A 27,312-nucleotide genomic window follows, 5' to 3' on the forward strand; every position below is an offset into this window, starting at 1 on the left:
TTATAACTTAAAATAAAGTTTAATGCTGTAACCACAGAAAAGCATGAATATCGGTTGGAAAAAAAAAACTTAGAAGCCATATGCCCAAACAGGAAGTATATAAAAAGATTAGGTTATGTTACATAAAAACCGCTATGATGTTGTCTGAATTTTGTTTACTTCATCGTTACATAAAATGATATTTTGAGGAAAGTGAGATGAAATACATTTCCCTTATTAATATTATTTAATATTACACTATTTTGTAACATCTTTCAGAGCAGCATTAGGCATTCTTACTGATAGATATGAATACATTGCAGTGATGCAACTTTCATCTGTCATATTACCTTTATTGTCTGAATACCACAGTGTTCCAATTTCAATTTGCTTTAATACTTAATACCTTTATTTATTTATTTATTTTTCCTGGGAAGTATTTAATACTGCTTAGCCTTCACGATTCGTACTGACTTGATCATCTGAAGACTTAATCCAGCAGCCATCAAGTCCGTCATATTTTACATAACATTTTCATCTGCTTTATTATTATTATAGCAGCCATGTTTAACGAAGCAGATAGGTTTATTTTAAATAAAAGATCATCAGATAATCAAGTCATGAACAAGGCGCAAAGGGTACATTTAATTTAAGAATCTGCAAAGCTACTCTTATGCTAATGTAAGGATCGTACAACTCTTTACAATTTTTTACAACTTTTAGTTACTAAATCTGTAGTGTATATTTTCATTTATTTATTTATTTATTTTATTTATTTATTTTTAAAGCCAGTCTCTTTAAAATAAAACATCATGCTCAAGTCCAGCTTGTTCAGTTTTTCAGTAGTATTCCAGCTTGTCTTCCTTTCAAACAGTCCCTTTTTCAAATGATACATATATATGTATATCTCATTTGATATATACATATATATATATTGCTGGAACTGGTTGTCCATAGTTCGTATAAGATTAGGATACTGCAAATGGAAGAAAATGGGAGGAAGTGTCTTCTTTGCTTGTTTTTTGGCCTCTTTTAGGGGCTCCATTCTGCTTTAATGCGATGTACATTTCTTTCCCTTTGTGGGTCCAGTTTGCTGAAGCGTAGGTGTTATAGTGATTCTCTTGAATGAGTTCTACGAAGTTGCAGTCTTCATTGCACACTTTCTGTTGTTTAAAAGAAAATGAGATGATCAGTTGAATACCAAGAATACCTGGCCGGGGGGCGGGGGGGGGTATTATTTCACAAAATTCCTATTGTCATTGAAGTAAGTAGCAATAGCAATAGCACTTAGACTTATATACTGCTTCATAATGCTTCCCAGCCCTCTCAAAGCGATTTACAAAGTCAGCCTCTTGCCCCCAACAATCTGGGTCCTCATTTTACCCATCTCGGAAGGACGGAAGGTTGAGTCAACTTTGAGTTGGTCAGGATCGAACTGCTGGCAGTGGGCAGAGTCAGCCTGCAATGCTGCATTGTAGCCACTGCATCACCATGGCTCTTCCTTCTTTCCTTCACCCACCTTCCTTCCTTCCTTCCTTCCTTCCTTCCTTCCTTCCTTCCTTCCTTCCTTCCTTCCTTCCTTCCTTCTTAGCAATAGGAGTTAGACTTATATACTGCTTCACAGTTCTTTACAGCCCTCTCTAAGCAGTTTACAGAGTGAGCCTATTGCCCCCAACAATCTGGGTCCTCATTTTACCCACCTCGGAAGGATGGAAGGATGAGTCAACCTTGAGTCTGGTGGGATTCGATCTGTCAAATTGCAGTAGGAGTAGCCATTAAGTGAACGTTGTGCTTTAAATGGGAATGCGGCGGACGTTAAGCGAAACCATTGTTCGCTATGATGTGCTTTTGCCAAAAACTAGAAATAAGAGCTGATTTTCAGCAGAGGTCATCATATATCATGGTCACAACACTGCAGATGTGACTGTGTTGTCAAGCACTTGAAGTGCAGTCACGTGACCGGGGTGGGTAGGTTTTTGACTGTCGGAACTTCAGGTTGTCTCCCTTTTTAGTAACTTCAAATGGTCATTAAGCGACCAGTCGTAAGTCGAGGACTACCTGCGCGCAGTACAATCTACTTAAAATGTACCCACTGACTAGGCAAATGCCTTACACTTTTTAATAAGGACTAATATACATCAACATCATTCCTGATGTTGCTGAACAGCTGCGTCATCCAAAGCAAACAAAGTCAATTGCATGGGCTGCTGGGAGTTGTAGTTCAGCATTTAATCTGCAATGGGGAGCGAGGCAAGGTAAGGGTGGCGTGGCTGGTTAGTAGAAGAGCCCAAAACAAAATGGGTAAGTAAAGTAAATCAGAATTGTAAAACTTTCAAGAAACCACAGATCAACTAGCCAGCAGCGTCTTCTCCCTGTTGACTTTTGTTTGGCTTTTTTTTTTTTTTAAATGTGGCTTCTGGGAGAATGAAGTCAAAAGAGGGAAAACTCTGATCTCCAGGAAGTTTGCATTCCAGTACAACTGTCTGTAAATGAGAGCCATTCATAAAAGCCACCAGTCATCTAGCAACTCCTATGGACTGGGGCCAATATGGTATAAAATAGCACTTCCAAGCCTTTGGGGCACCAGGGACCAGTTCGACAGAGAGAGGTTTTTCCGTGGACCAGAGTGGGGTTGTGGTTTCACGGGCTGCCTGATGGGGCTTTGCTTTTTTACGTGGGCCGGGTTTTGGCACACCGTGGCCGGTCCACGGCCTGGGGATTGGGGACCCTTGGTATAAAACACAGCTGATAAAAAAAGAAATCTGGAACAGACCCATTTTTCATTTAATGCAAGTAGCTCCTAATAATTGTGCCAGTACCTTTCCATAAAGCTTCCCAGACTTGTTCATAGCCAGAAAGTATTCACTTGCGACTCCTTTGATTGCCACTATTCCAACCGCCACCGTTCGTATTTCGAGAACACCTGCAGGAAATAACAGTGAGGTCCATAACCTGTGTCTTTGTCTCTCTTTATGATGTAACATTACAAAGCTGAGCCAAAGGTGCTTTTTTTCCTAAAAGGCAACTGGACTTGTGTTCCCCTCCCCCTTGAAAACACTTTGTTTCTCATCCAAGAAGCTTCTTCAGTTCTGGCTGAATGGTGGGGAATGGAAGGATTTGGATGCTTTGCGGTCATCTTGTTAGTACTCTTGAGGCTTCTTGGGGATTTATCCGTGTCCTCAGGGTCACCTGAATCAGAATGCAAATGGGTGTGGAACTCTCTTGGTGCTGCTGAAAGGACTGTATTATTGACAGGAGAGAGGTGGTATCATATCCCTCAAGGAAAAATAAAACCCAAGAATCTCCAGTTGCCTTTTGAATAGCACCTTTGGGATCCAATCATGACCCGAGTGACAGAAAATCTCCATAGACATTGTAAAGCTGCTTTGTTTAAATAACTTGTTTCTTTTTATTTATAAAACATTGGCTACAGTTTTCCCTAGGCAACAAACCTAAAATTTCTCATAGTTTTAAAGGTTGTGGACGGGGTGTCTGATTCACAGTTCTCCGGTATTACATACATTGATTGCACTAATCTCTACACCAGTTTGTGAATGCAGACATTAAATGTTCATGTCACTGTTCATGATTTCATTTCCAAAATGAATCCTTAGACTCCATCATTTGTAAAACAAAATATCTTCTATGGTTAGAGTTACTGTTCAGTGGAAATGAATGCACTTCTGTTGAACACTGGGTTTTAAATAAAGATTCACAGAATTAGAGGGTCCCCATCCCCCCCAACAAAACTTACCTTGAAAAGAATATTTAAGAAATTTACTAGAGGGTTGCTCTTTTCAAGAGCATTAACTTTAGAACTTGTAAATGATGGAAAACAGATCACGGCAACCCGACAAGCAGATAAAAAGTATTTTTCTGACCCTTTATGTCCATTAAAAGCTGATAACCTCTGAAAATCAATCTGTGCCATGCAGAGACATGGCTTTCTGCTATTTTTTTTTAATAGATCCATTTAAGATACAATTAGGAAGCTCCAAGTTTAATTTTTTTTCCCCCCCTGAAATGGGATTCTTCCACCACCAGGGAAACAGGCCTGGAGAATGAATTGCTACAAGCAATCCAAGTCTAATTCTGCTTGATGGGATTTTTGAATGAAGATGAGGATTAGGAGTTTTAGAGAGGTTCAGAGATCACACATTATGGTAATTCATGTTTGCTCAATCGCATTTTACCCAACAGATCATACTATATGCTAAGCCCTGATTTATAAATTATAATGGGTGACTTCACACCCCAAGTAAACCCAAGGACATTCAGATCACATTTATGGCATAGTTTGATGTGGAAACATTGCCATTTAATGGTTTTTGATAAATTGGTGTTCCTATGTTATGAAAGGGTTTTCTATGCTAGAATTGCAGTGGATTTTTCTACTGTCTGACCTGCCTTGGTGCATAGATCTCACTGTGCCTTGTCCATGTTAATAGTTCTGACAAGGGCTGTGCAAAAAGGGAATAGACTATTTGTTTAAACATACTTTTTTCCTATTTTGGACATTACTTAAAATAAGTTTTACAAATACAGAAAAAATTTCAAACATGGGAAAAGGTTGAGGAAATAGGCAGACAAACTAAACATCAATATCTTTCTTTAAAAATTAAACTTAAAAAACATGTCACAATGCTTTTTTTCCCTTAAAGTACAGCTATGCAGTTGTTCTTGAATTTAGGCAAAAATCTCATAAAGTGAAAGATTAAATGAACAACCGAATACCTAATTAGCTATGTGAATTTCTTTCTACTTCTGGAACGGTTAGTTGTCAAAATTCACAGCAATGACCCTGAAAATAATGACTTTGCTATGCCGTTTCTTGATTTATGAGTCATTCTCCTTATAAATGAATTTATAAGTGATATATTTGAATACAAAATGATATCTACTCCCCTAAATGATTTAAATGATAGCTAAGCACAATAGAATTAATGATAGTTTCCTAATATTAGGCATTGCTCAGATTCCAAAGAACGATACTAACATTCAAATATTTCTCAATAGCTTATGTATTTACATATATACATACGTATGAGTATACACATTGCATGTGCTAAGCAATTTATATATAACATCCTGGGGAGGGCAGTCGTTAGATTTTTAAAACCACTTGAGGCTGCGCAAATCTTAAATGCAACTTTAAGCTCATTGAAACTTGGTGATGATTTACCAGGTAACCATTTGAATAAATATGAAGAAGGAAGAAGGAGGTTAATGCTGTTCTAAATGCATTTGCTTATAGTTTAATGAAAGATGCTTAAGCGATCATCTTGTTCCATGATTCATTTTCAGGATGCTATTATTCATTTAGTGTTAAAGAGTTTTTAAAAAGTATACATGTGGCCTTCATTTCAATATTTAGATAAGAATCTAAGCATACCAAAGGAATATTCTATGCAGATATCTTCAGAGATTATAAGGATGCTATTATTCTTTGAATATAGAATACTTCTAGGTGTAGTCATAGTTCCTTTTTTAGTGCAAGTTTGTACCTTAAGTATTTTACCAAAGATTTGATGTTTGCAATATAACTTTTACACAGCTGAGGTAGAAACAAGGCGTCCTTGGTAGTCTCTGAGCTTGGTTGTTTTTTTGCAGACATTTCATTACCCAACGTCATCAGTGCTAGTAAGAGTGGGGTTTGCTTTCAGTTTATATTTTAGCAGCTTGCTTTAGTTGCGTTAGAATATAAACTGAGAGCAAACCCCACTCCTTACTAACACTGATGACATTACCTACATCGGTAATGAGACGTCTGCAAGAAAACAACCAAGCTCAGAGAGCACCAAGGACCCCTGATTTCAACCCTGAGCTACAAATATATCCTCCTTTACTGGTAAAGTAGAAACAGCCAGGCAAAAAGGGCATTCTTGTTGAGGTATTCCAATATATTTTACTGATTTCCACACAGACATAGACATTCATGTACAAAATACATTTGGCTAATCACTGTCTCTTTCATTGAAGTAAAAAGCAATTATGGATATACAGTGCCTATAAGCTATCTTAGAAGTACATTGGAAGCTATCCTAACGCAGGTCTGGCAATCATGAATTCTATTCCGTATAACATTTCTAAAAAGTAATATGATACAAGGTTAGTAATATTATTGTCAAATATACTGGCTAATTTCCAACTTTCTCTCCTCGTGTATCATCGAGCCCTTAGTTGTACCAGTTTCTCTGACATATTCAAAATTTCTTCTTCCTTCCTTCCTTCCTTCCTTCCTTCCTTCCTTCCTTCCTTCCTTCCTTCCCCCCCCCCTTGACATTCTAACTTAAAAACAATTGTTACAGGCCTAACTGCTTTAAGAAATGGCAATAATATAGATTCACTGCTGTTCAGAATTGCCACGTTCAACAATTCTACAGTATTCTCCCTCTTTAAACATGAGAATCTTTATCTTGTCCTTGAAATCTCGAATGAGCCATCCCATGGTGTGTTTATGTTAGAAGGATGGGGGGAAGCAGCCAGAGCAACCAAACTGTAGAAAACCAGTTTATTTGCTATGCAGTTGTATTGCAGCTGCACCAGGTGAGTCAGCATAAAATCCCCGATGATACAGAAGGATGGACTAAGCACTGCTTGTCAACAGTAATGCAAATTAGCCCTCAGCATAACAATTATTCCCCTTTACACAAACATTAGATAATACAGCTCGGTGTTCTTTAATCATAACTCAGAATACCCAGCAGATAAAGATAGCTTTTAACCGACTTCTTGTTTTAGGAATTGCACTGGCCAGTTACTTTTCAGGATGCTTCCTTGATTTCTTAGGTTCCAATCATTTTCCATTCATTTCCATGTTTTCTTGCTTCCAGAAAGAGGAAGCAAACAAGTGTTGGCTACAGAGTAAGTTAAGCTTGGTGCAAGAAATCCAAAGTACAATTCAGGTAATCCCTGACTTAACAAAGTTCGTTTAGTGACCATTCAAAGTTATAATAGCTTTGGAAAAAGTGATTTATGATCGTTTTTCACACTTGGTCGCAGCATTCCCATGGTCTCCTGATCAAAATTTGGATGCTTGGCAACTGGCTCATATTTATGACAAGTTGCCGTGTCCCAGGGTCATCTAATCCCCTTTTGAGACCTTCTGACAAGCAAAGTCAATGGGGAAGCCAGATTCACTTAACAACCATGTTACTAACTTAATCACTGAAGTGATTCATTTAACAACTGATTTGCTTAGCAACAAAAATGTGGTCATAAGTCGAGGACTACCTGTAATGAAGTCTAGCTTACAAACCAACTTGTGTTCATTTCAGTGTTGCTACAGACTTGTCTCTAACAGTAGATGATAATTGGCACCCTAGAATAGTAAAGATTATACACTCATGGTCATATAGAGCAGCAATATAATTTGAAAATTGGGGCGAGGGAATATTTAGAAACGTTTAGAAATAAAGCTACAAGTTAGAATTATCATGAGGTCCATAAATGTATTGAAGCTGCCTTCTACTGGCCTAATAAACCCATTGTGCCAAGTTATAGTTTCTTTAACAGTGGCTTATTGGATGCCATATAATTCCCTGGATTTGCAACAGAGGGTCAGCTATAAACCATGGTTTAAAATTACAGCGTGGGAATTCATACAGTACGATCAGTCCGAATGACATGGATCACATGTTTGGCTTGCCCAGTGTGCGAACCCAGTCAGTGAGTGTGGTTCATCTCGCACTGCTGGCTGTGTGGATGTCCCAGAATTTGCTTTAGATTATGATGTTAGAATGGAATTACGGGATTTTCTCTAAACCAAACTGAACACAAATGGTCTTGGTTTCACGTGGGCTGCAGAAAGCTCTTTCTCTCTTTGTTTGGGTAAGTTTGTGTTTGGTGTGTGTGTGCATGCATGTGTCTTCAAGTGAGCGTTGACTTCTTCTGACTGCCTGGACAAGGGCAATTTGCTTGGCAAGATTTCAGAATTGGTTTGCCATTGTTTTCTTCCTAGCCTGGTACATTAACACTACACCATACTGGCTTTCTATGACAAGGAACACTTCATCACGATTGTTGTCTTGCATTATACATTATAAAATAAATGCATCACAGAATATCTTAGAACTGTGATAACTGCTGAAATTCTCTTACCTGGAAGCTAGGATAATTGCAGCTGACATTCCTGAATGTTGTACTAACCAAGGACTGCAAAGGAGTTAGAAAATCTCTGGTTATGACATTAGCAGGCACCAATCTCCTTTTCCTAAAGTATCAGATCAACCACTGAGAGGCAGGGATTGGGGAACAGCTGTTTTCCAAACCGAAAAGCAGCAGAAAATAGTCTATTAAATTACATGTAGACTAATGCCGAGAACACAAGCAACAATTTCCCCCAGCCTGGCAGCATGTGTTTCCAGCTGTCATGAGCTATATGGCGTTTCCTCGTGTCTCTGATTTTCTAACCACTTTGATTTCACTCGCACAGACTTGAAGGGTGCAGATCACATGTGCTGACCTCAGACAGCAGTAGCTTTCATCACCTTAAAGCCGACAGAAAACCACCAGTTGGCTTTGCCTCTCTAGTTTTCCCCCCCCTGCAAGGTACCTTGTTCATTTCCTCTGCCTGACTTAGAAAGGCAACAAAAGGAAGCTGGTTTTGAAATGTGTAATGGCCAGGAAAACATTTGGAAGTAGAGGGGGAATAGTAGCTGCAAGATAACAGAATCAGATTTTGCTAATGAGCTTCTGTGGAACGGAATCTTTCCTGTAAAAATCGTAGCAATAGCACGTAGACGTATATAAGAGACTGGCTAACGTTCAACCAAGTAATCCTTGTGTGCAAAGCTGGTCATCAAGTAACAAAGTAACTGAGTTGGAAACAATCTTGGAGGTCTTCTAATTACACCCCCTGCCCAGACAGAAAATTCTATACCATTTCAGTCAAATAATTGTCCAATTTCCTGAAAAACCTCCAGTGATGGATCACCCACAAGTCATTCTGAAGGCAAGTCATTCCACTGATGATGAGTTCTAACTGCCAGGAAATTCCTCCGTAGTTCTAAGTTGGATCACTCCTTGATTCGTTTCTGTCCATCTTACATATAACTCTCAGTGTGGCACAAGTGAAAAGGTTGTACCAATCCTGTAGCTTTTATGGCTGTTAAGGTTTTAATTTAAAATAAAAATATTGAGAAAAGTACATGCAACAAAATATATTTTACCGCACATAAAGTCTGATTCTTGCATCCAAATGCAGGTTCATGCAGAATCCATGTTATTGTCAGTAAAGCATCGGGAATTATGCCTGGTTTTTCTGAAGCTTCTAAGCTTCAACCCATCTCAAGAGGAAAATCCAATGAAGTGTGGAAATGTACATAACTTCTTTAAGATCCCTTAAAAAGCTGGTAAGGTGTGCATGTTTTTCCAACATTCAGGGACACCTTCTTATTCTTTTGCTTTTAAAAGATAAATTGACTTAATTAGGCTTGGTCAATTATTTGGCCCTGCTACCTGCTTTGTCACAAGAACCATAGGTTCTCATTTTTTTAGTTATTTCCTCTAGAGGTTAAAAAAAGACCACTTTATATCATGATATTATTGAACTGCCATAACCAGCATTGAGGGGTCCTTTATGATCTCTGAGCTTGGTTGTTTTTTTGTGCATATTTCATTACCCAAACCAGGTAGGTAACATCATCAGTGCACTCATCATCAGTGCACTGATGATATTACCTAGTTTGTGTAATGAAATGTCTGCAAGAAAACCACCAAACTCAGAGTCCATCAAGGACCCCTCATTTCAAGCCTGAGCTACAAATATTCTCCTTTATTTATACCTGGCATTCCTTATCACTGGTCTGGTTGGGTAGAGCTCTTGAGAACGTCAATCAACAAAGTTTTGGCGGCCATGTGTTCCCATGTCTGACATAAAACTGTTATAAAGATCACAGCTTATAAATAGACATATACGAAAAACTGCAGAGTCCTAGAAACCTGGTGCTTAGTTCAGGTCAGAGCTTAGTACAAGTACCTCAACATTCTGTTTTTTACTACTCTGGATTATGTTCAGTACTAGTCTATCTATATCTGCTTGGGACTGAACACTAAGACATCATAAATATGCAGAGGCAGGCTGCAAATTCCATTGGAAGCTACAGAGGTTTTAAATTCCTTTTAAAACAAATGTAGGTTAACTTTATTTCCAAATCAAAATTTGCCTACTTAATGTTGACCAGCTGCTATAAATAACATTTGAAGTAAACAAGAGAGAAAATGCTTGCTTTTTATTTAGAAGCATTTGGGGCAATAAAGTAGGATTAAAACACATGGAAGTCTTGCAGATGTAAGGCAGGTGAGAAATCAATTGCACGCCCTTACATATTTCCTGAAGATAAATGGTTAATTGGCAATTGGTGAGAGTGATTTTAAGCTAAAAACTGGAAAGACTTCAGTAGCTACTTAGAACTCACTTTTTGGGAGTGATTTGCATTGAAAGAACAGCTACTGAACAGTGAGAAAATCCCAAATGCTACCTCTGAGGTATTTCTCATTACAACTTGAAAATATTACCGTGGCAAACTACAAAACATCAGGAATTGAATGGAATGGAATAAGAATAAGAATAGAATAAGAATTAAAATGGTATGATATGCAAGATAATATAATGTAATGAATAAAATGAAATGAATTGTATGTTCTCAGATTGGTTAAAACTGAGATTTGCTCGATAAGAATCATGTTAATTTGTAGTTGAGTCTAATGATGATATAATAATAATACTGTATAATATGATATAATATGTATAGTTGATTTATGTAATATGAATGTATGTTTGAAAGGGTAAGACTGTTGATGTTATGACATTGCACAAAAGAAATGTACCAACTGACACGCTGTATTTTGGAAGATGGTTTTATGTTGGTGTTTTATGTTTATGTTTGTTAGTGTTCGTCTTTAAAAAAAAGTAAAAAAATAGACTTAGAATAGAATAGACACACAAGGAATTTGTGTCCAGTGCAGAAGCACTCAGTGTACATGCAAAATAGCTCTGAAATGCTATTGCTAACTAGCACGTTTATGAAATTAATTTCCTACTTGCCATGGTGAGAGCAAAATCTGTACTGGAACCACTCGGCTTCTAAAGGGTCCGCAACATATTGGACTGTTCTACATGTATTTGTATGGTTCCTGGTTGTGGGCACAATAATTAATAACTAAAAGCTACACACAACCAGGAACCATATAAATACAACCTTTAGTGCACAGTACACATATGCGTAGCGAGAGAGATATATTCCTGATGATCGGCTCCAGAACAAGCCCATAATAATGTCAACTTATCACGTAAAGCAGTAGGTAATTGTTGTAAATTCTCGTAAAATGGTGGGATCCCTCCCAATGTATCCATTTTTGTGGAGGTATGCAAATATATTTATGGTCAAGCGCTGGAGAAATCAGGAGATTCAGGCAGCTCTAATGAATATAAAGATTTGTTGCAAGTTTAAGCTCTCTACAAAAATCATTAAGGCATTCGAGGTGGGCTGGACTTAGATTTCTTGTGGGTGTGAGGGAACTCACGACTTATGATGCATTTGACCCCTCCCTCGGGCTCCGCCTAGTCATCTACATATATGGTTTAATGGGATGTCTGGAAGGGAGAAAATTATAACAAAATCCCTAAAACCTTCTGCTGGGAGTAGTATAGAGTTACTTAACTTAGTTTGCATGACTTGGGTGCTTGCAAAAAAAGGAAGAAAGTTTCGAGTTACTTTGGCTCCACCATTCATTCCTCCAGGAGCTTTTCTTTTTGTTTGGTATCTAACCACATTGCTTTGCAAAATACAGGCAGAGGAAAAGAAAGTAAACAACACTAATTGTCGCAGCCTAGCAATTACAACATTTTTCTAAGGAGGCCTTCCAAGTTTCATCTTTCTTTCCAATTTGCATACAAATGGCTGCCTGGGGGCACGACTCAGCCTCTTAATAACAGTCGGGGTTGCATTTGCAAATGCAGGAGACTGAACTCCCCACGAACAGGGCTACAAGCAGCCCGCTCAAAATGGAAGTGCAGCCTTGGCATCGGATGGCTGATTCTGAGCCAACGCTGGAGTGTCAGTTTTCCTCAATTTGATGTTCTTCAGATGTGCCAGAGAAGGCAACTCTTATAATTCCCAGACTGCGTGCTGTAGGTATAAGTGTATCAAGTATGAACTTCAGCTGGCACCCGCATTCAATAGATTGCAACGAGCTTTCTGACTAACGCAGACCACCAACCACTTTGGCGAGATAATGGATGTGTTCTCCGTGTTCACAGAATGAGGAAGCGTTGGAGAATGCATCTCCTGGTGAGCCTTCAGCTATTCTCCATTACTCACCACCACAGCAACACTACAGCTTCCTTCCTTTGTGGGAGCTGCAAGACTTAAAAGATTTGCAAACAATTTCAGTGTGCTGAAAGAACTGTTCCTCCTCCTCCTCCTCCTCCTGAACTGCATAGCCAGCAGAATAATTCCGTTGCTGTTTTCCAGAAAGAAAATGCTTTCAGTTGGACTGGATTGGCCCCCATTAGTGGGAGATTCAGAGCTGGGTTTCTATCTGCTGAGTTTGCCCCAAAGCCCTAATCCTAATTATGCACCAACCCTACTTACACACACCACATCTACTTCCCACGCTCTAGGGGGAAATTATCTGATTTTAGGGAGAGTTGATTCTCTCTATTTGGTGTTTGCTCTGTTTATCGTGTTTCATTCATCTTAAGTCTGTCCCCTGCCATTTTGCATCTCTTTGTGCTTCCTTGCTAAAACCATCCACCTTGAAATGTTACATATTTCCCCACTAATAAATTTTCCCCAGCGTATCCTTATTTTGCGGGGCATGCATTTAGAATGTCATCCTGATTCTCCTCTGCTATACTGTCCTGTTCAACAGAACACACGGACTTTCTTCCTAATCACCATGAATGCCTGCAGCTCTTTGGAAGTATTCTTTCCTTGTCATCCCTCTCCGTAGTGATCAAGCCATTTGACTATTCTCAGAGACTTCTTAAAAGGTTTTCTTGACTGTTCAAAGCTGATGAGGCATTCCAGGGATGAAGAGGGACCAGTATTTCCAGCTGGAGGTTCTTCAGAATGAACCTATGTTGGACTGATATAACAGGTTTTTACATCAACGTAGCCATTATAGGGGCATGTGAGGTCAGCAGCTGTCCTTAAGCCAGCATATTTAGAATAAGCCTAAGAAATTAACCCTCCTAAAATCAATTCCAAGGTTCTTGTGTTGCATTTTCTGGAGCCTGCTTTCTTACAATCCAGCAGCTGGGCTCAGCTGGTTATGTAGTTGGGTATATGCTGTCCACCAGAGGCTCAGGTTAAAGATTCTAAGGTAAGCACCTACGTGCTAGTCGTTTCTGGCTCTAGGGGGCAGTGCTCATCTCTGAAACAAAGCCAAAGAGCCAGCACTGTCTAAAAACGTCTACGTGGTCATGTGGCCAGCATGATTAAATGCTGAAGGTGCAAGGAATGCTGTGACCTTCCCACCAAAGTGGTCCCTATTTTTCTACTTGCATTTTTACATGCTTTCGAACTGCCAGGTTGGAAGAAGCTGTGACTTCTCCACTCCCTTACACTTAAAGATTGTAGGAGCTGTATATTTCTTAGCACATTTAGGGAGCCAGTGGTTGAGATCTTTGTGGGTGAGGAAGTTTGTTGCTTTCATCCATGTCCATGCTTAAGCTACAGTTCCACTGACTTGTCTTCTGGGAGACATCTTCCTCGGACAGCAGTTTATATCAGTTATTGGTTTTCATTAGCATTATTTGGAATTTGGCCTTACAATATACCAGGGAATGTTATTTTTTGTTGAAAATGCCAACAACGCACCCTTCATAACGTATCAATCAGCTTGATAAAATAGTTATTTTGTGTTACAGGGTTGCATCTAAAAATTCCCTCTCTCCACTCCTAGAGTAATCTTCTTTGCCCTTATTGGCTTCAGATTATCGTAATCTAATTTTGTCATTTGTTTCATTTTTATCCCAGACTCTGTACCCTTTTGTAAAAGCATTCTTAGTTAGGTATTTTGTGCTGTCTTAAACTTGCACTTTTTAAAACTTACTTTCTGAACTTCTTGATTATTCTTACATGACTTAATTTTTTTCCTGACACTGTTCGCTATCAGAGGATGTTAAAGAGGTATGAAAATATGAATTAAATTCAGTGTTGTTAGGAATGAGTCTATTTCCAGCATATTTATTCACTTTGCTTGAGTCATGCTCTAACTTTTCATTGTGTTTCTCCCCACTAATTTCTTAGTCTATCATCCTTTAGCTATATTACAATAAAAGACATACAGGTTTAGCTGGTTACATTGTACAGAATGTTAAATCTGTTCCAGTTTATGATGTAAATGATTGAAGGTGATACATATTCTAAAGAGTTAACACTTTAAGATTAAATAGCTTATAATTAAAAATAGGGATCAAGGAAAGGAAGATTAGTTTTGGGCTAGTTATGTTTTGGATTCAACTTGTTTTTGGAATTTGAAGCAATTCTTTTCATTAAACTTTCTGTAAAGGCAGTCCTTCAGATAACCAGATTTGGAGCCTGGTTATGTACGGCGATCTCCAGTCCCCTGAATTCTACCTGGAAAATGAATGTAATACCTAAAATAACAATGTTTCTTCATCATATCAGTATACTTCCATTTACAGGAGGTGTAAATGGGGCAAGAGTGACAGTGAGCTGGCCATCCCAATCCAGGAAAGGCCACCGGGACACAAAAGAATCGGCTAAATAAAATCTATCCTAACTGCAGCTACTAAGCTATCTGCTCCTTGAGCAGCAGCTGTGGTTCTAGGAGAGTTTCCAAATTGTGAGCCTACCTTTGAGCAGGAGAATACAACCCCAATTCAAAGTCAAAGAAGGAATTTTCCTGGAATCATTTGGGCTGCGGCTAGAAACCCAAAACCACTGAGATTATATAGGTTCTCCTGCTTAAGCAGGGAGCTGGACTAGAAGACCTACAAGGTCTATTCTATTCTATTCTATTCTATTCTACTCTACTCTACTCTACTCTACTCTACTCTACTCTACTCTACTCTACTCTACTGTCTAAAGTCTGTTCCTCCCCATCCTTCCCCTGAGAGCCTCCAGATATTGGATTTAAGGACATTATCAATACCTAAGCTTAGCTATTCTTAAATCCCAGATTTTATGGAAGAAAACAGAACTGTTGGCTGATCTAGAATTCAGGAACCTAAACTCATTGATAGTATTTCAGAAAGGTTACATTAAGTAGCCATTATATTGCTAATCAAATTTTCCACGTGCAGCCTCACTCCCTGCATTTCTCCTGGATCAATAAAGTTATATTTTCTCTCTCTTTTTTTTTTTTTTGTTTTTGTATACTGCCTTGAATGGGCTTTGCTTATTTGGAACAGCAAGTTACAAATAAAATAATAATAAGTGCAGGATTCATTTTCTCTAATGTTTTCAAGCATTTCGTATTTTGAAAGGGTAGAAGTGTAAGGGAATCAAACATGAAAGCATGTCTGACTGGCATTTTGCCTAACAGAAAACAGGCAGGTACTTATTCAGAAATTGCTGCCAGTGTTTTCTGGAGTTTTCCACAAACAAATTAAAAATAGAATAGAATTTTAAAAGGTGATCTTTCATGCAAAATAGGTTTTTTTCTGTGGCCTGAAAAAGCAAACAGCCCTCTTCTTTTGTGACTAAATTATGGGAAAACAGCTGGAGAAGTTTTGCCAGAGAGATTCTGTTAGGTGCTGTGACATGACACAAATCACCAGAGCTGATTAAATATTTTTATGGAATCTTTTTTGGGGGGTGTTGGAGGCTTAAAGATGAAGTCAATGAAAACAAGAAGCAAAAATAAAAGAGGACAAGTAATGACATTAGAAGTGGAGAGTCACTGCTAATATAAGGGGAACAATGATTTTGAAGGGACTTGTTTTGGTTGAGAAAAGGCCTGCCAAGGATTTGAGTCTGAGTTCTTGACAACAATAAGAGATATCCAATATCTGTTTTGTAGAAGGTTTAGTTTTAAAATCCAACTAAATCTGGAAAATATCCAAAAGTACACCCATAATCTTTATAGGTATTGAATAGTGGGCAAACTTGACAACTCTAAAGACTTGCGGGCTTGAGGAATTCTGGGAGTTGAAGTCCACAAGTCATAAATTGTTAAGTTTGGAGACCCCCGGTAATAGAACACACCGAGACCTCTCCATGACCAAGATTCACCACTTTCCTTTGTATGCGAAGAGCACAGCTCAAATGTCTATTGAATGTTTGTGGCAGAAGCCTCCGAAGGGTGGATTGAATTACTGCATCCTTTGGCTACCCTAATCACGCCTTTTATGCCAGCACCACCCACATATTTTAGTCTACTGTCTGCCTGTGAAACTTAGAAGAGAATGGTGGTTTGGGATGCTGTCCATTGAAAGAATTCTTGAATTCATTATCATGGTTTATGGTGGTACAGAAGTGGATTCACTCCAATATAATAATAATTTCTTTTCTCTAATACACAGACTGATTCAGTTAAAGGTTCTACCATTTATAATTTCACATCCAAGATGTACTGTCTCTAACCTGTTATTTCGTTGGTAGCTTATGAATTTCTTTGCACATATGAAAAAACTGTGCACTTTTTGAGACCTGCTGGATTAGATAAATGTCTTCAGAGCTCAACAAAAAATGGTAGATTATCTTTCCACAAAAATATGCAGAAAAATATTTACAAAAGATGAAATATAAATAGAAGGTAAACCAGTTAAATCAGTATTTTATACTATTCTATAGTAGCAGTATAAAAGTCTCAGGAATCTAGAATCTAATTATAATATAATATAATATAATATAATATAATATAATATAATATAATATAATATAATATAATCACAGTAGATAAGTAAAACCCTCTGGGAACTCTGTAGGCCTCCTTGAGCCACCAAGTGGAAAGTAAGATACAAATCTAATGAAATAAATGTAAAATAACTTTAGAGAGGACAAAATTAATATCAGTGTAACAGAGGTGGTATTCAGCAGGTTCTAACCAGTTCTGGAGAACTGGTAGCAGAAATTTTGAGTAGTTCGGAGAACCTGCAAACGTCACCTTTGACTGGAGATTTTACAGTATCCTTCCCCTGCCACGCCCATCAAGCCACGCCCACAGAACCGGTAGTAGTAAAACATGTGAATCCGACCACTGCAATGCATAGACAGGTAGAGTAAATAAACCACATTTGCTTTTGTGATTCAACTATTGATTCTCCTTATAATAATACTCTGATATAACTTGTGTACCGAACATCAATGCACACATTAAAAACTGCGTATTTTATCTCAGTAATTCTTTCATCAAGAGCAGTTTGGAGTAGTGGTTTAAGACCCCAGCGTAGAAATGGGAAGACCCGAAGTTCTAGTTCAGGGGTGTTAAACTCGCGGCCCACGGGCCAGATGCATCCCGCACTGGCCATGCTCACCCCCAGTTTAGCAAAGGGGGGAAAAGTTGCAATATGTCACATGATGACAACGAGTTTGACATCCCTGTTCTGGTTCCTGCCTTAGGCACAAAGCCACTTGGGGGAATCTTGGACCAGTCATTCTTTCTCACTCTAGGAACAAACCATTTTCGAAAATCTAGCCAGGAAAATGGCAGGGACTGGTGCAGGCAGTTACCAGAAATCAATACTGACTTGAAGGCACACACCAAGGACAAAGCAAAGCATGGCATTAGCTCTGTATGGTAGGTCAATGCTAGCATTCACATGTTAAAGATGAAGAGTTAAAGATGAAATACAATATGATCAGCTTTGTATACATAAACAGAGGATTTCTTGGGGGAAGATAAGGCTCTAGCGTTTTTGTTTTTTGCACTGAAATTTTTGTACGTATGATCTTACGTTATTTATTTTTGTCACCTGCATGATTGCAATAGAACATTCAAAATGCAACTGCTGGGTACAATTAGCCATCCACGGATCATACTCTCATATATTAGTTTTTACTCTGAAATCACTTGGCTATTTTTGGATTCAGAAACAAGCAGTGATGACGTATGAAGGGAAGGAAAATGGAGGATAGAATTCACATTTCTAAAAGAATTATTTTTGGTTAACACACCATGGCTTTTTAAATCTGATTAATATCCCATCATTGGAAAGGAGAGTGTAAAGTAGAAAGAAAAGAAAAAAACAAACACAAAGAGGTCAAGACTTCGTCCCACATCTATTTTGAGGCAGATGTCTTCCTTGGGAGTGTCTTTTGGCTGTTAGTCCTCAAGTTGAAGAGCAGTGATTTATGTCAACCACAGAGTGGTTTTTTTTTCAGGCTGTTGGTGGCCTAGTCAATCATTATTCATTATATTTATTGTCCAAGATGTTAGTAAAAATAGATGTCCTCGTTGGTGCCAGTCAGAATTAGATATCACAGACGTTTAAGCTGCTTATCACTCTATTTTTTTTCTTCATATTTTCTCCAGGATATTAAACAGCAGCCTAGAATGATATCTTAAATGTCAAATGTAAGTTTAAGAAAACAAAAGGGTTTTTTCCTGCCTGTATTGCTAACTGAAAGCTTGGAAGAGACCTATGTGTCACCATCTCCTACGAAATTTACATCCTTGCCGCCCAGTTTGAGAGCTGTTTATGATTATCCCATGATTGCACAGATTTCTTTGTACTCATTCCCAGAGTGAAAGCTATGGTAAATCAGGTTCTCAGGAGACCCGATTAGGGATTTTCATGAATTCTACACAATTGAAGTCGTATATTTATCGGATGGGGTTTGGTGGCATTTCATGCCATTCAAGCCCTCCTTTCCGGATGGATGCATCTTCTGGTTTAAGGAGAAATTGCAGCAAAGCCCCAAAGGGCAATCCATCATAATACTGGCAAGTGAGAAGGCCCTTCTTGCCAGAAAAAAAAAAAAATTCCAAACCCCATCCGATAAATATGCTACTTGGCTGACCTACATGGCTCTATGGCCTAATAAAATCCATGCAAATTTGAGCAATGCTGGAACCAAAGCATCTCCCGGGAGAGCAATGCTGCAGGCTGTGTGTGGCACTGCAAGTGCTCCATTCCCAAAAGGTAGCTGGAGCTGTGCGTTCTTATGCAAGATCCCACACCCTCCTGGCTTCTCTGTGAGGGCCATTACAAGACTGAGTTGTTATGTTAGTTCCAGTTGTATGCCAAAGTTTATAGTAGTGGGTAAATCTAGAACAAATGCTAAGTTTCTCTGGACCCCGAAGTGTTCAGAAGCTTGCACAAACTCTTCATGGCCTAAAGGTATATTTCTGCCAATCTGAACACATGTCTGTATATGCACAATAGTTTATAGCAGAGACCTCCAAACTTGGCAACTTTAAGACTGGGGAATTTAAGACATGCTGGTGGGGGAATTCTGGGTGTTGTAAAGACCACATGCCTTAAAGTTGCCACGTTTGGAGAAATCCAGTTTACAGATTAAAAATAAGGAAACTGACTAAATAAAATAGAAGCCAAAGTTTGACCAGCCATTGAGTCACTACTTCATAAATTGATACTTGATAGTGGTTAAGAGCGCTAGAAACCAGGAGGCTTTGAGTTCTAGTCCTGCCTTAGCTGTGAAAAGCAGTTGGGTGCCTTGGGCCAGTCATTCTCTCTCTCTCAACCCAGTCCTGGTTCCAAAGTATTCCAGGTATATTAAGATTTACTTTTGCATACTTTAGATAATAACCATTGGGATGACATTAAAGATAAGTTTTATTTCTATGAACTCTCCCATGCAGATCATTGTTTTATAAACCACCGTGTACTGTGAACCACTGCTTCAGTGACAATTAAACTTGTCAACTGATCATTTACGTTGATCTGAGGGTTCTGCTTTGCAGAACTGATCAGTTTTCAGGTGGTTCTTGCAGAGATTATTTATGAATATGATCAGCAGGCTGAAAGCAACTATATGCATTAAATGCCTTAGTTATTTTACATTCCTGGTCAATCAACCAAAACTTTACTGTATTTTCAGTGGGCTGTCTGGTTCCCAGCTTGCTAAATTATCATTTGTGCAGGCGTCATAACCACATATGTTATATGTCAGGTTGTGTATCTGATTCCTGATTGGCTAGGATCTCATGTCTCTGATTAACAAAAATTACACTAGCAATCATGTAAATGGCTTTTCGAAATATTGAAAAATGGAGCGGGACTACTTCTTTCAAATTTTAACAATGTCCTTATTAAAAATGAAGCTTGTGACAATTGAATGTGACAACTATAGCTTAGTTATTTCTCATTGCTCAAAAGAATACAAAACATTAGAATGAAATATATATAATCAAATACAGAGCACTGTCATTTCATACTGGATGATGATGTCATTTGCTGTTCTGTTATTTTCTCATAAGATTGCATTTTTCTGTAATTTATGAGGGTTGAAGTCAACACCCGCTTTGTATAATGGATACAAAGATATGTAGAATATATATTATTAGGATATCAAAGGAGTATAATAATTACAGAAAGAGATGTGCATTTTAGACATTCTTCTTTTAGCAGCAAGCGCTGATGTTCAATTTCGGACATTCTAGGTTAGAAACAATGGGCTTAGATCTGCTATTTATTTTGTGCAGTGCCTAAAAGTGTGTGATAAAGGTTTCTCTCTCACATACATTTTATATATTAATGGTTCAACTATGCATTTTTATGTGGGTGCGAAATCAAAAATGCACAACTTTGTTATGGATAAATATCATCCTGTACACTTTGCTTTAAACCAGTCTAACTGAAAACAGAAACCTCCCACATGTTTCCAGCTTTAGGAATCTGTCACTTTAATCATGAGAAAATCCAGGCCTGTTGATAGCAATGATGTCACACTTTCAGCCTCTGTTCATTTAAAGCACACGGTTGAAGCAGACAAATTGGTTTTGGTATATTGTGCTGGATGCCTTAACAAGACATTCAACAGAACCTTCACCCAGGATATTGGCTAGACTAGCTTACAATATTAGAAAAATAAACATTCATTTGAAAATACAAGAAATGGTCAGGTTGAATTCCCTTTCAAGGGCTGACTTTTAAAAAAGGAAGCTCAATGGATATGTTATAATTCAGATGTTGAGTGAAAAGAAATAAAGGTTGACACTAGTAACATTTTTGTAGACTTGATTGTACATGGAGCCTTCTGAGTTGTGGAATCTTCCATTGGCCTCTCTGGGCAGCTGTGTGGACAAGACTTAGACCAGGGGTGTCCAACCTTGGCAACTTTAAGACTTGTGGACTTCAACTCCCAGAATTCCCTATAATGGCTGAGGACTTCTGGGAGTTGAAGTCCACAAGTCTTAAAGTTTCCATGGTTGGACACCTGCACCTTAGAGGAAATATGCAAATGAATTATTCTAAGTGAGAATAGAAACATATTTGGTCCATCCAGCAATAAGAGAGGAAACAGGTTTGTTTTGAAATCTGTACTTCCAGGACTGTGGGAACCCTTCGGACAGGGCAGAACTGCTAATGATATATTAATGTCACTTCAACTGTTTTATTTTTATTTTTTTACTTTTATTTTATTTATTTTGTCAATCACTTGCAAGATAATAGGTATAAGGATAAACATAGTTATGAATACAAGAACATATAAGAAAAATAAAAGAAACAATAGGACAGGGACGGTAGGCACGTTGGTGCGCTTATGCATGCCCCCCTACAGATCTCTTAGGAAAGGGATGAGGTCAGTAATAGAAAGTCTAAGGTTAAAGTTTTTGGGTTTGGGGGAAGAAACCACAGAGTCAGGTAGAGTATTCCAGACATTGACCCCTCTGTTGCTGAAGTCGTATTTCCTGCAATCAAGTTTGGCACAGTTTACCATAAGTTTGTATCTATTGTGTGCTCTGGTATTGTTATGGTTGAAGCTGAAGTATTCATTGACAGGTAGGACATTGAAATATATAATTTTATATACTATACTTAGATCAGACCAAAAATCTAGTTCTAGTTTTTCTAGGTCTAGAATTTCAAGTCTGGTGGCATAAGGTATTCTACAACGAGTAGAGGAGTGGAGAACTCTTCTTGTGAAATATTTCTGGACTTTTTCAACTGTGTCAATATCAGATACGTAATGTGGGTTCCAGGCTGATGAACTGTATTTGAGTATTGGTCTGGCAAATGTTTTGTATGCTCTAGTTAGTAGTGTGATATTACCAGAGAAAAAGCTATGTAGGTTAACAACTCTTAATGCCTTTTTGGCTATGTAGTTACAGTGAGCTCTAGCACTTAGATTATTAGCACTTGTTATCCTCATGATGTATTGAAGTTATAGTTTCCAGGATTCCCAGCAATGGGAATGCTGGAACCAGTAATCTCAACTCCTCGACAGAAAATCAAGTTGGAGAAAGTTGCACTAGTAGCTAAATTGATACGACCCACCTCCAACCACTTACTACCAAAAACTTGCCAAGAAAACTGCAGGAATATGTCTGGGTAGTGGCCAGGAGTCAACAGTGACTCAAAAGCACGTAACACACACCCCAAGTTCATAAACACAAAAATGATAGAGGAAAAAAAAAATTCACACCTTCAGAGATATATAAATTTAAATAGGAAATTATAGCTAAAACCCTTATTCATAGGGTAGACTTTATGGAGGAATTTGAGAGACAGAAAGCCAGAAGAGCAGCTGGCCGAGCAGGCATGAGAAATTAGGAAAGGCCACACCTAGACAAGGGAGTGAGCCTTCGTGTATGTGTATGTTTGTATAGGTCAAGGAAAGCTCTGAATGTAAAAGTTATGGAAGGTATTTTTACATTTAAATAAAGACCTGGACAAGGAAGCTGTGTAGAGATAATGGCATCTCTCATGTGATAATAATGAGATTCTGGATAATTCTCATTCTGAAACCTCATTCAATTGCCTGATTCTGAATAAGGAAACAATTGAATGATTTGGGTTATAGAATAGAAATAAGATAATCTTTGATTATTAAACAGTCTACAAGTAATTGCAGTAGTGAAGATACTTCACTACTGGATAGATCTGGAAACAAAACTAAAAAAAAAATCTGTTCTTACTGAGATACATATCTACCCAATGGATACCCTGTTGACCAAAGAAAAGAAGTTAGATACTCCAAAGGGGTGGCCTTTATTTCTATTAATTATTAATCCCAGTGGAACCATGAACACCAGAGTAGGAATCACATGACACCCTCTATAGTGGGACACATTTAATGCCCCCGGAGATGAAACCTACGGTGTCTTTGTCCGGAGAGATGAAGAGAAGCTATTCAAGAATGCGACCGTCTTAATGGAAGGGGATGTTCATTATCTGAGCAGAAAAAAGTAAGTTAAGGGGCTTGTCTCTCCATTGCTTTCCTACACTGCCCTTATTTCAGGAATAAGGTTGAAGTTATACATACGTATACACACACGAACACACATAGAGAGACAATATGTTTTGGAACACCGGAAAGGGAGTCTTAAGATAGGATTGAGGGTTGGAGCAGAGAGAGCGAAGACTACATTCAGCATCCATTTCTACCAACATCCTTTTCCAGGAATACTATTGGAATACCAATATTGTACAGACGTTTGCTTGTAACTGTGGAATCCCTGAAATGTTAATAGAGTGGTAGACTAAGAAGTACAGTTTGGATTAGGTTTTGGACACGGACTAGAGCCTTCTGTGGGGAGCCAAGGGTGGGATGCAGCTGAGAAGCATCACTTGTCTAGTCACCGTATCTCTTATTCTACACTCTCATCAATTGTACATTATGCAATCACAGTTTGATTTTCTCCTCACACTTGCAGCCCCATGTTACCTGAAATCAACTAGATTTCAATGAATTAGAATGAAATTATAAATTCACACACACACACACACACAAGTCTGTACCAGATCAGTCCCACCAAAAGTGGGCATTCAAACCCAGGACCCAGTTTCACCATCCAGAATTCCAGCTCATGCAGGTAAAGATTTTGTGGCCAGTTTCATTAGTGGGGAGGTTGCCCCCCAATCTCTCTCCCTCGCAGTCTCTCTGTTAATGTCCTTCAGAGGAACTTTAAAGTTTTGGAATTCTGAATTCAAAACACTGATTTTGAATATGAGACTTTGACATCACTGTGATTGATCCAGTACGTTTTGGATAACTATGTTAATCAACTTATTTTAATGAATATTTTCCTAAAGTTGGAGGGGTAGAGTCCTCCCTTTTGATCTAATCCTGGTCTTCTTTTTTCAATTATGTATGTTTTAACTATATGGCAAGATACAATGGAGAGTAATAATATAAGGCTGAAGTAAATACAGCTCCGTTGACTTCAGACCAATGGACCTACCAACACACCTTCGTGTGTACTGTGTTTGTGATGTATTACATGATAAATTGTTAATTCTGGTCTTTTTATCCTGCAGTTGGTCTGTTGGCTTCCTGAATTTCAATCTTTTAGCCCATATAAAAAGACTCAGTTATTTTAGGCGTACACACTTTTAAAAAGAGCCATATGATCCAACTGAGCGCTTACTACTTGACCAAGAGAGATTGAAGTAAAGTATATTTTGTATCATTATTGGTCACTATGAGGTGCTAGAAATCCATCTAAAGAAATAGGAGGTAAATAGTGAAGAAATAAAACATGATTATAGCTTACTTTCAATATTGTAGGAATTGAGGAACGAAAATAGAGATACAAGTTGTGTTACTTTTATGTATTTTGATATGGCAAGGCAGTGGGAGATTCCAGAAGGTCTGAATAAAAATGGCTTATTTTGGTTTGAAGTTCCTATACTAAGATTTTATCTATTCCTAGTAATTGATCCCATGTAGTAATGACCTGAGCTAATATAGGAATCAGTTTTAAAAGACAGGTAAGTTATAGAATGTTATCAATTTGCCGGATGGCATAATTTTTTTGATGCAGAACTGAGTAGAATATACTTTTGACTTGCTCAAGTCAATGTTAAATATAAGTAAAAGAATTACTGATCTATGCTTCCCTTGTACCCTTTTCCTTTAAATTTATTTTTTAAAATAAATTATGCCATCTGGTATAAAACTATTAATATTAGCAAGACGCTAAAAGTGCATTTCAGGATTTAACAATAAAAAAAGGAATAAAAATTGGACTTAAAATACTTATTTATCAGTTCTCTTGTAGATTTTAAAATAAGGTTCAGCTATGGGAAAAAATGTTGATTGTCAAAAAAAAGCATTGCATTTTTATTATATTCACAATCCATTTCAGTTTAGTAAACTATCAGGATAATTTTTCCAATATGTAGTTTATCATGACCTCTTCCCCTCTTTAAATTTGACTTGCGGTCAAGTGTTGATACGACTGTTTAAAAACTCCAGGCCAATATCTTATAGGGAGCTTGTATTTCAACCCTAAAATCCCATCCGAGCTGTACAATTCGGAGACCTTAATGCATACCAGCCTTAATTCACTTGTTATATTGGGCTTTCTCTGCTAATAGTTTCCAGCTGTAAGCAATACATTAGCAGATCTGTAACATAGTGGAAACATATTATTTAAAATGATGGCTTTTAGATAAATCAGGATTAAATGCCCTTGTCATACGATTCAAAGGAAAATGTTTAATTGCTAGCATAGCCAGTATCTCCTGTCCTCATTTACTTAGCCCAAAGCAACGGATTACGACGGCCTGAGTTTTCAGTCCACATTTGTAGAAAAGAGGGTACTTACTGTAGTTGTTGTTAAGATCTCGTCCTCCTTTGATTTTGCCCCTCTTGTCAATCTTGACGTACCACTGAGTTCGGCAGAACAGCCTTCTGACTCTCACATTCCCCCCTTCCATATAATCGTAGCTTCTAGTATGTCGCTCCGGGGAGGAACAGTTCACATTTGTAGCCATTTGCTCTGGGTTCATGTCATTGCAAGCTAAGGATAGAGCGCCCACCAGGAAGATAATGTAAAGATACGATCTGTTGAACAAAGTTGGCAGGATCCATGTCAATATCCATTTGTGCATTATAGTGCAGTATTCTGGGTGCTCACGAACAACATAATGAAAAAAATCCGTCTTCAGTAGCTCGTCGTTCCTTGGTCATTGACCTGTCCTCTTGTTTTTTCCCTGGATTTGTAAAGTGACTTAACCAGCGGCTGTGCTTCCTCTTGCAAACTTGCAAACAAACAGAAAACAAACCTTCTCTTCAAATATTGGTCTGTTAGAGAGAATCGGCCCTTTAAATATCCTCTAGCCAGGATCTCCTTCAAAGAAAGAGGTTGCAGTACCTTCAGCTGCTGTCACTTCTTTCACTACTCATATTCACTGCTCGTGCTGAAAGGAAAAGGTTTATCAGGAAATTGGTACGCCTAAATAATTAGGGTCATTACATAAGCAAATGAATAAAACAGTTAAGAAGGCAAAATGTTTATGCAGGCACGTTAGCCATGGTCTGGGACGCTCTTCAGCGTCTGATAGCCCTGTTTGGCTGGCTTCTCTTTTCAGCTCAGTTGCCAGACTTTAGATGCAGAAAGCCACTCTTCAACCCCTTATCATTTGATTGCTTCACCCACCTTATTACGTTAGGAAATTCTCACAGGCTGGCTCCTATAACCCAGTTGTAAATATCAGGAGCACTGCATAAAACACCTCTCCCTATTTTTTTTTTTTTACTCACTCCACACTCCATGCACACACAAGTACACAGATTTATTGCTGCTGGCTCTTAAGAAACTGTCAGGACCGTTGCCTCCGATATTACAGAATTGGTGAGGACAGGAAACTGTTAGCAGCTAAGAGCACTCTTTGGTGAAGTTTTCAAAGAAGACAGATAACTTACTTGCTCCTGTTGATAACAGCCGGACGCACAAGTATTCCATTTCTCCCGTTTGCCTTTTGCAACATGAGAGGCTCTACTGTAGCTCCAAACTTTCCTAGCTCGGAGAAGACTGCGACGGGATCATAATTGTTTCCATAAATCAACATGCGCAAGAGGGTGTGTGCCTATACACTTGTGTGTGTGTGTTTATGCGCATGGGGGAGCGAAGGAGTGAGAGAGAGAGAGAGAGAGAGTGAATGTGTTGTCTTTAGCTTATTTAGAAGTAATTTTTTTTTTTAAGGAAAACCTTTGCTGACCTCTCTTGGAAGCAATTAGGACATAACCAGTCAGCTGTCAGTGGAATACAGGAAGGAAAAGTAAATGCTGAGTGGAATTCTGTAGTCATCAGAAGGTGCTAAGACTGTGGTTGATGCCATGGGTCTCAAATCTTCTAGAATCCTGAATTCTTTGGTTCCTAAATGCAAACACTATCTTATTGTTTTTGACTATTTATTTAGCAAACCATGATCCTTTACTGAAGCAGATGCACATTTCTTTCTCCAACCTGATGGACTGCACTTAACTTTCTTTCATAGGGGCT

The 27,312-nt window shown here is 38.3% G+C and overlaps 2 protein-coding genes across 4 annotated transcripts in view; one reads left to right on the top strand and one right to left on the bottom strand.

The window, feature by feature from the left end:
* FGF7 (fibroblast growth factor 7) lies at positions 1–26,874 on the bottom strand. Its single transcript, XM_026709880.2, has 4 exons — positions 26,733–26,874; positions 25,633–26,227; positions 2,799–2,902; positions 1–1,142 (listed from the first exon to the last, which is right to left on the bottom strand). Exons 2-4 carry the CDS (start codon positions 25,916–25,918, stop codon positions 948–950), a joined length of 585 nt encoding a protein of 194 aa, XP_026565665.1. The 5' UTR covers positions 25,919–26,227; positions 26,733–26,874; the 3' UTR covers positions 1–947.
* FAM227B (family with sequence similarity 227 member B) overlaps positions 1–27,312 on the top strand; it is a 75,650-nt gene that overhangs the window by 12,675 nt on the left and 35,663 nt on the right. The window contains exon 1 of one of the 3 annotated variants that reach the window (XR_015745113.1): positions 23,189–23,268. The exons of the other annotated variants lie outside the window; for them this stretch is intronic. The gene's annotated coding sequence lies outside the window, so the exon portion shown is untranslated. Of the gene's footprint in view, positions 1–23,188; positions 23,269–27,312 lie in introns of those variants that run through there. 3 annotated transcript variants of the gene reach the window in all.

Source organism: Pseudonaja textilis, chromosome 13 (assembly GCF_049901715.1).
Source record: "Pseudonaja textilis isolate UNSWEBS1 chromosome 13, rPseTex1.2, whole genome shotgun sequence".
Lineage (NCBI taxonomy): Eukaryota > Metazoa > Chordata > Lepidosauria > Squamata > Elapidae > Pseudonaja > Pseudonaja textilis.

Excerpts from the sequence above, each read along its gene's own strand:
- FGF7 (XM_026709880.2), bottom strand. The coding sequence starts at position 25,918 with ATGCACAAATGGATATTGACATGGATCCTGCCAACTTTGTTCAACAGA. Across the intron at positions 2,903-25,632 it reads AGATCTTAACAACAACTACA|GTGTTCTCGAAATACGAACG; the intron begins GTAAGTACCCTC and ends TATTTCCTGCAG. Across the intron at positions 1,143-2,798 it reads CTGGGAAGCTTTATGGAAAG|AAAGTGTGCAATGAAGACTG; the intron begins GTACTGGCACAA and ends TTTAAACAACAG.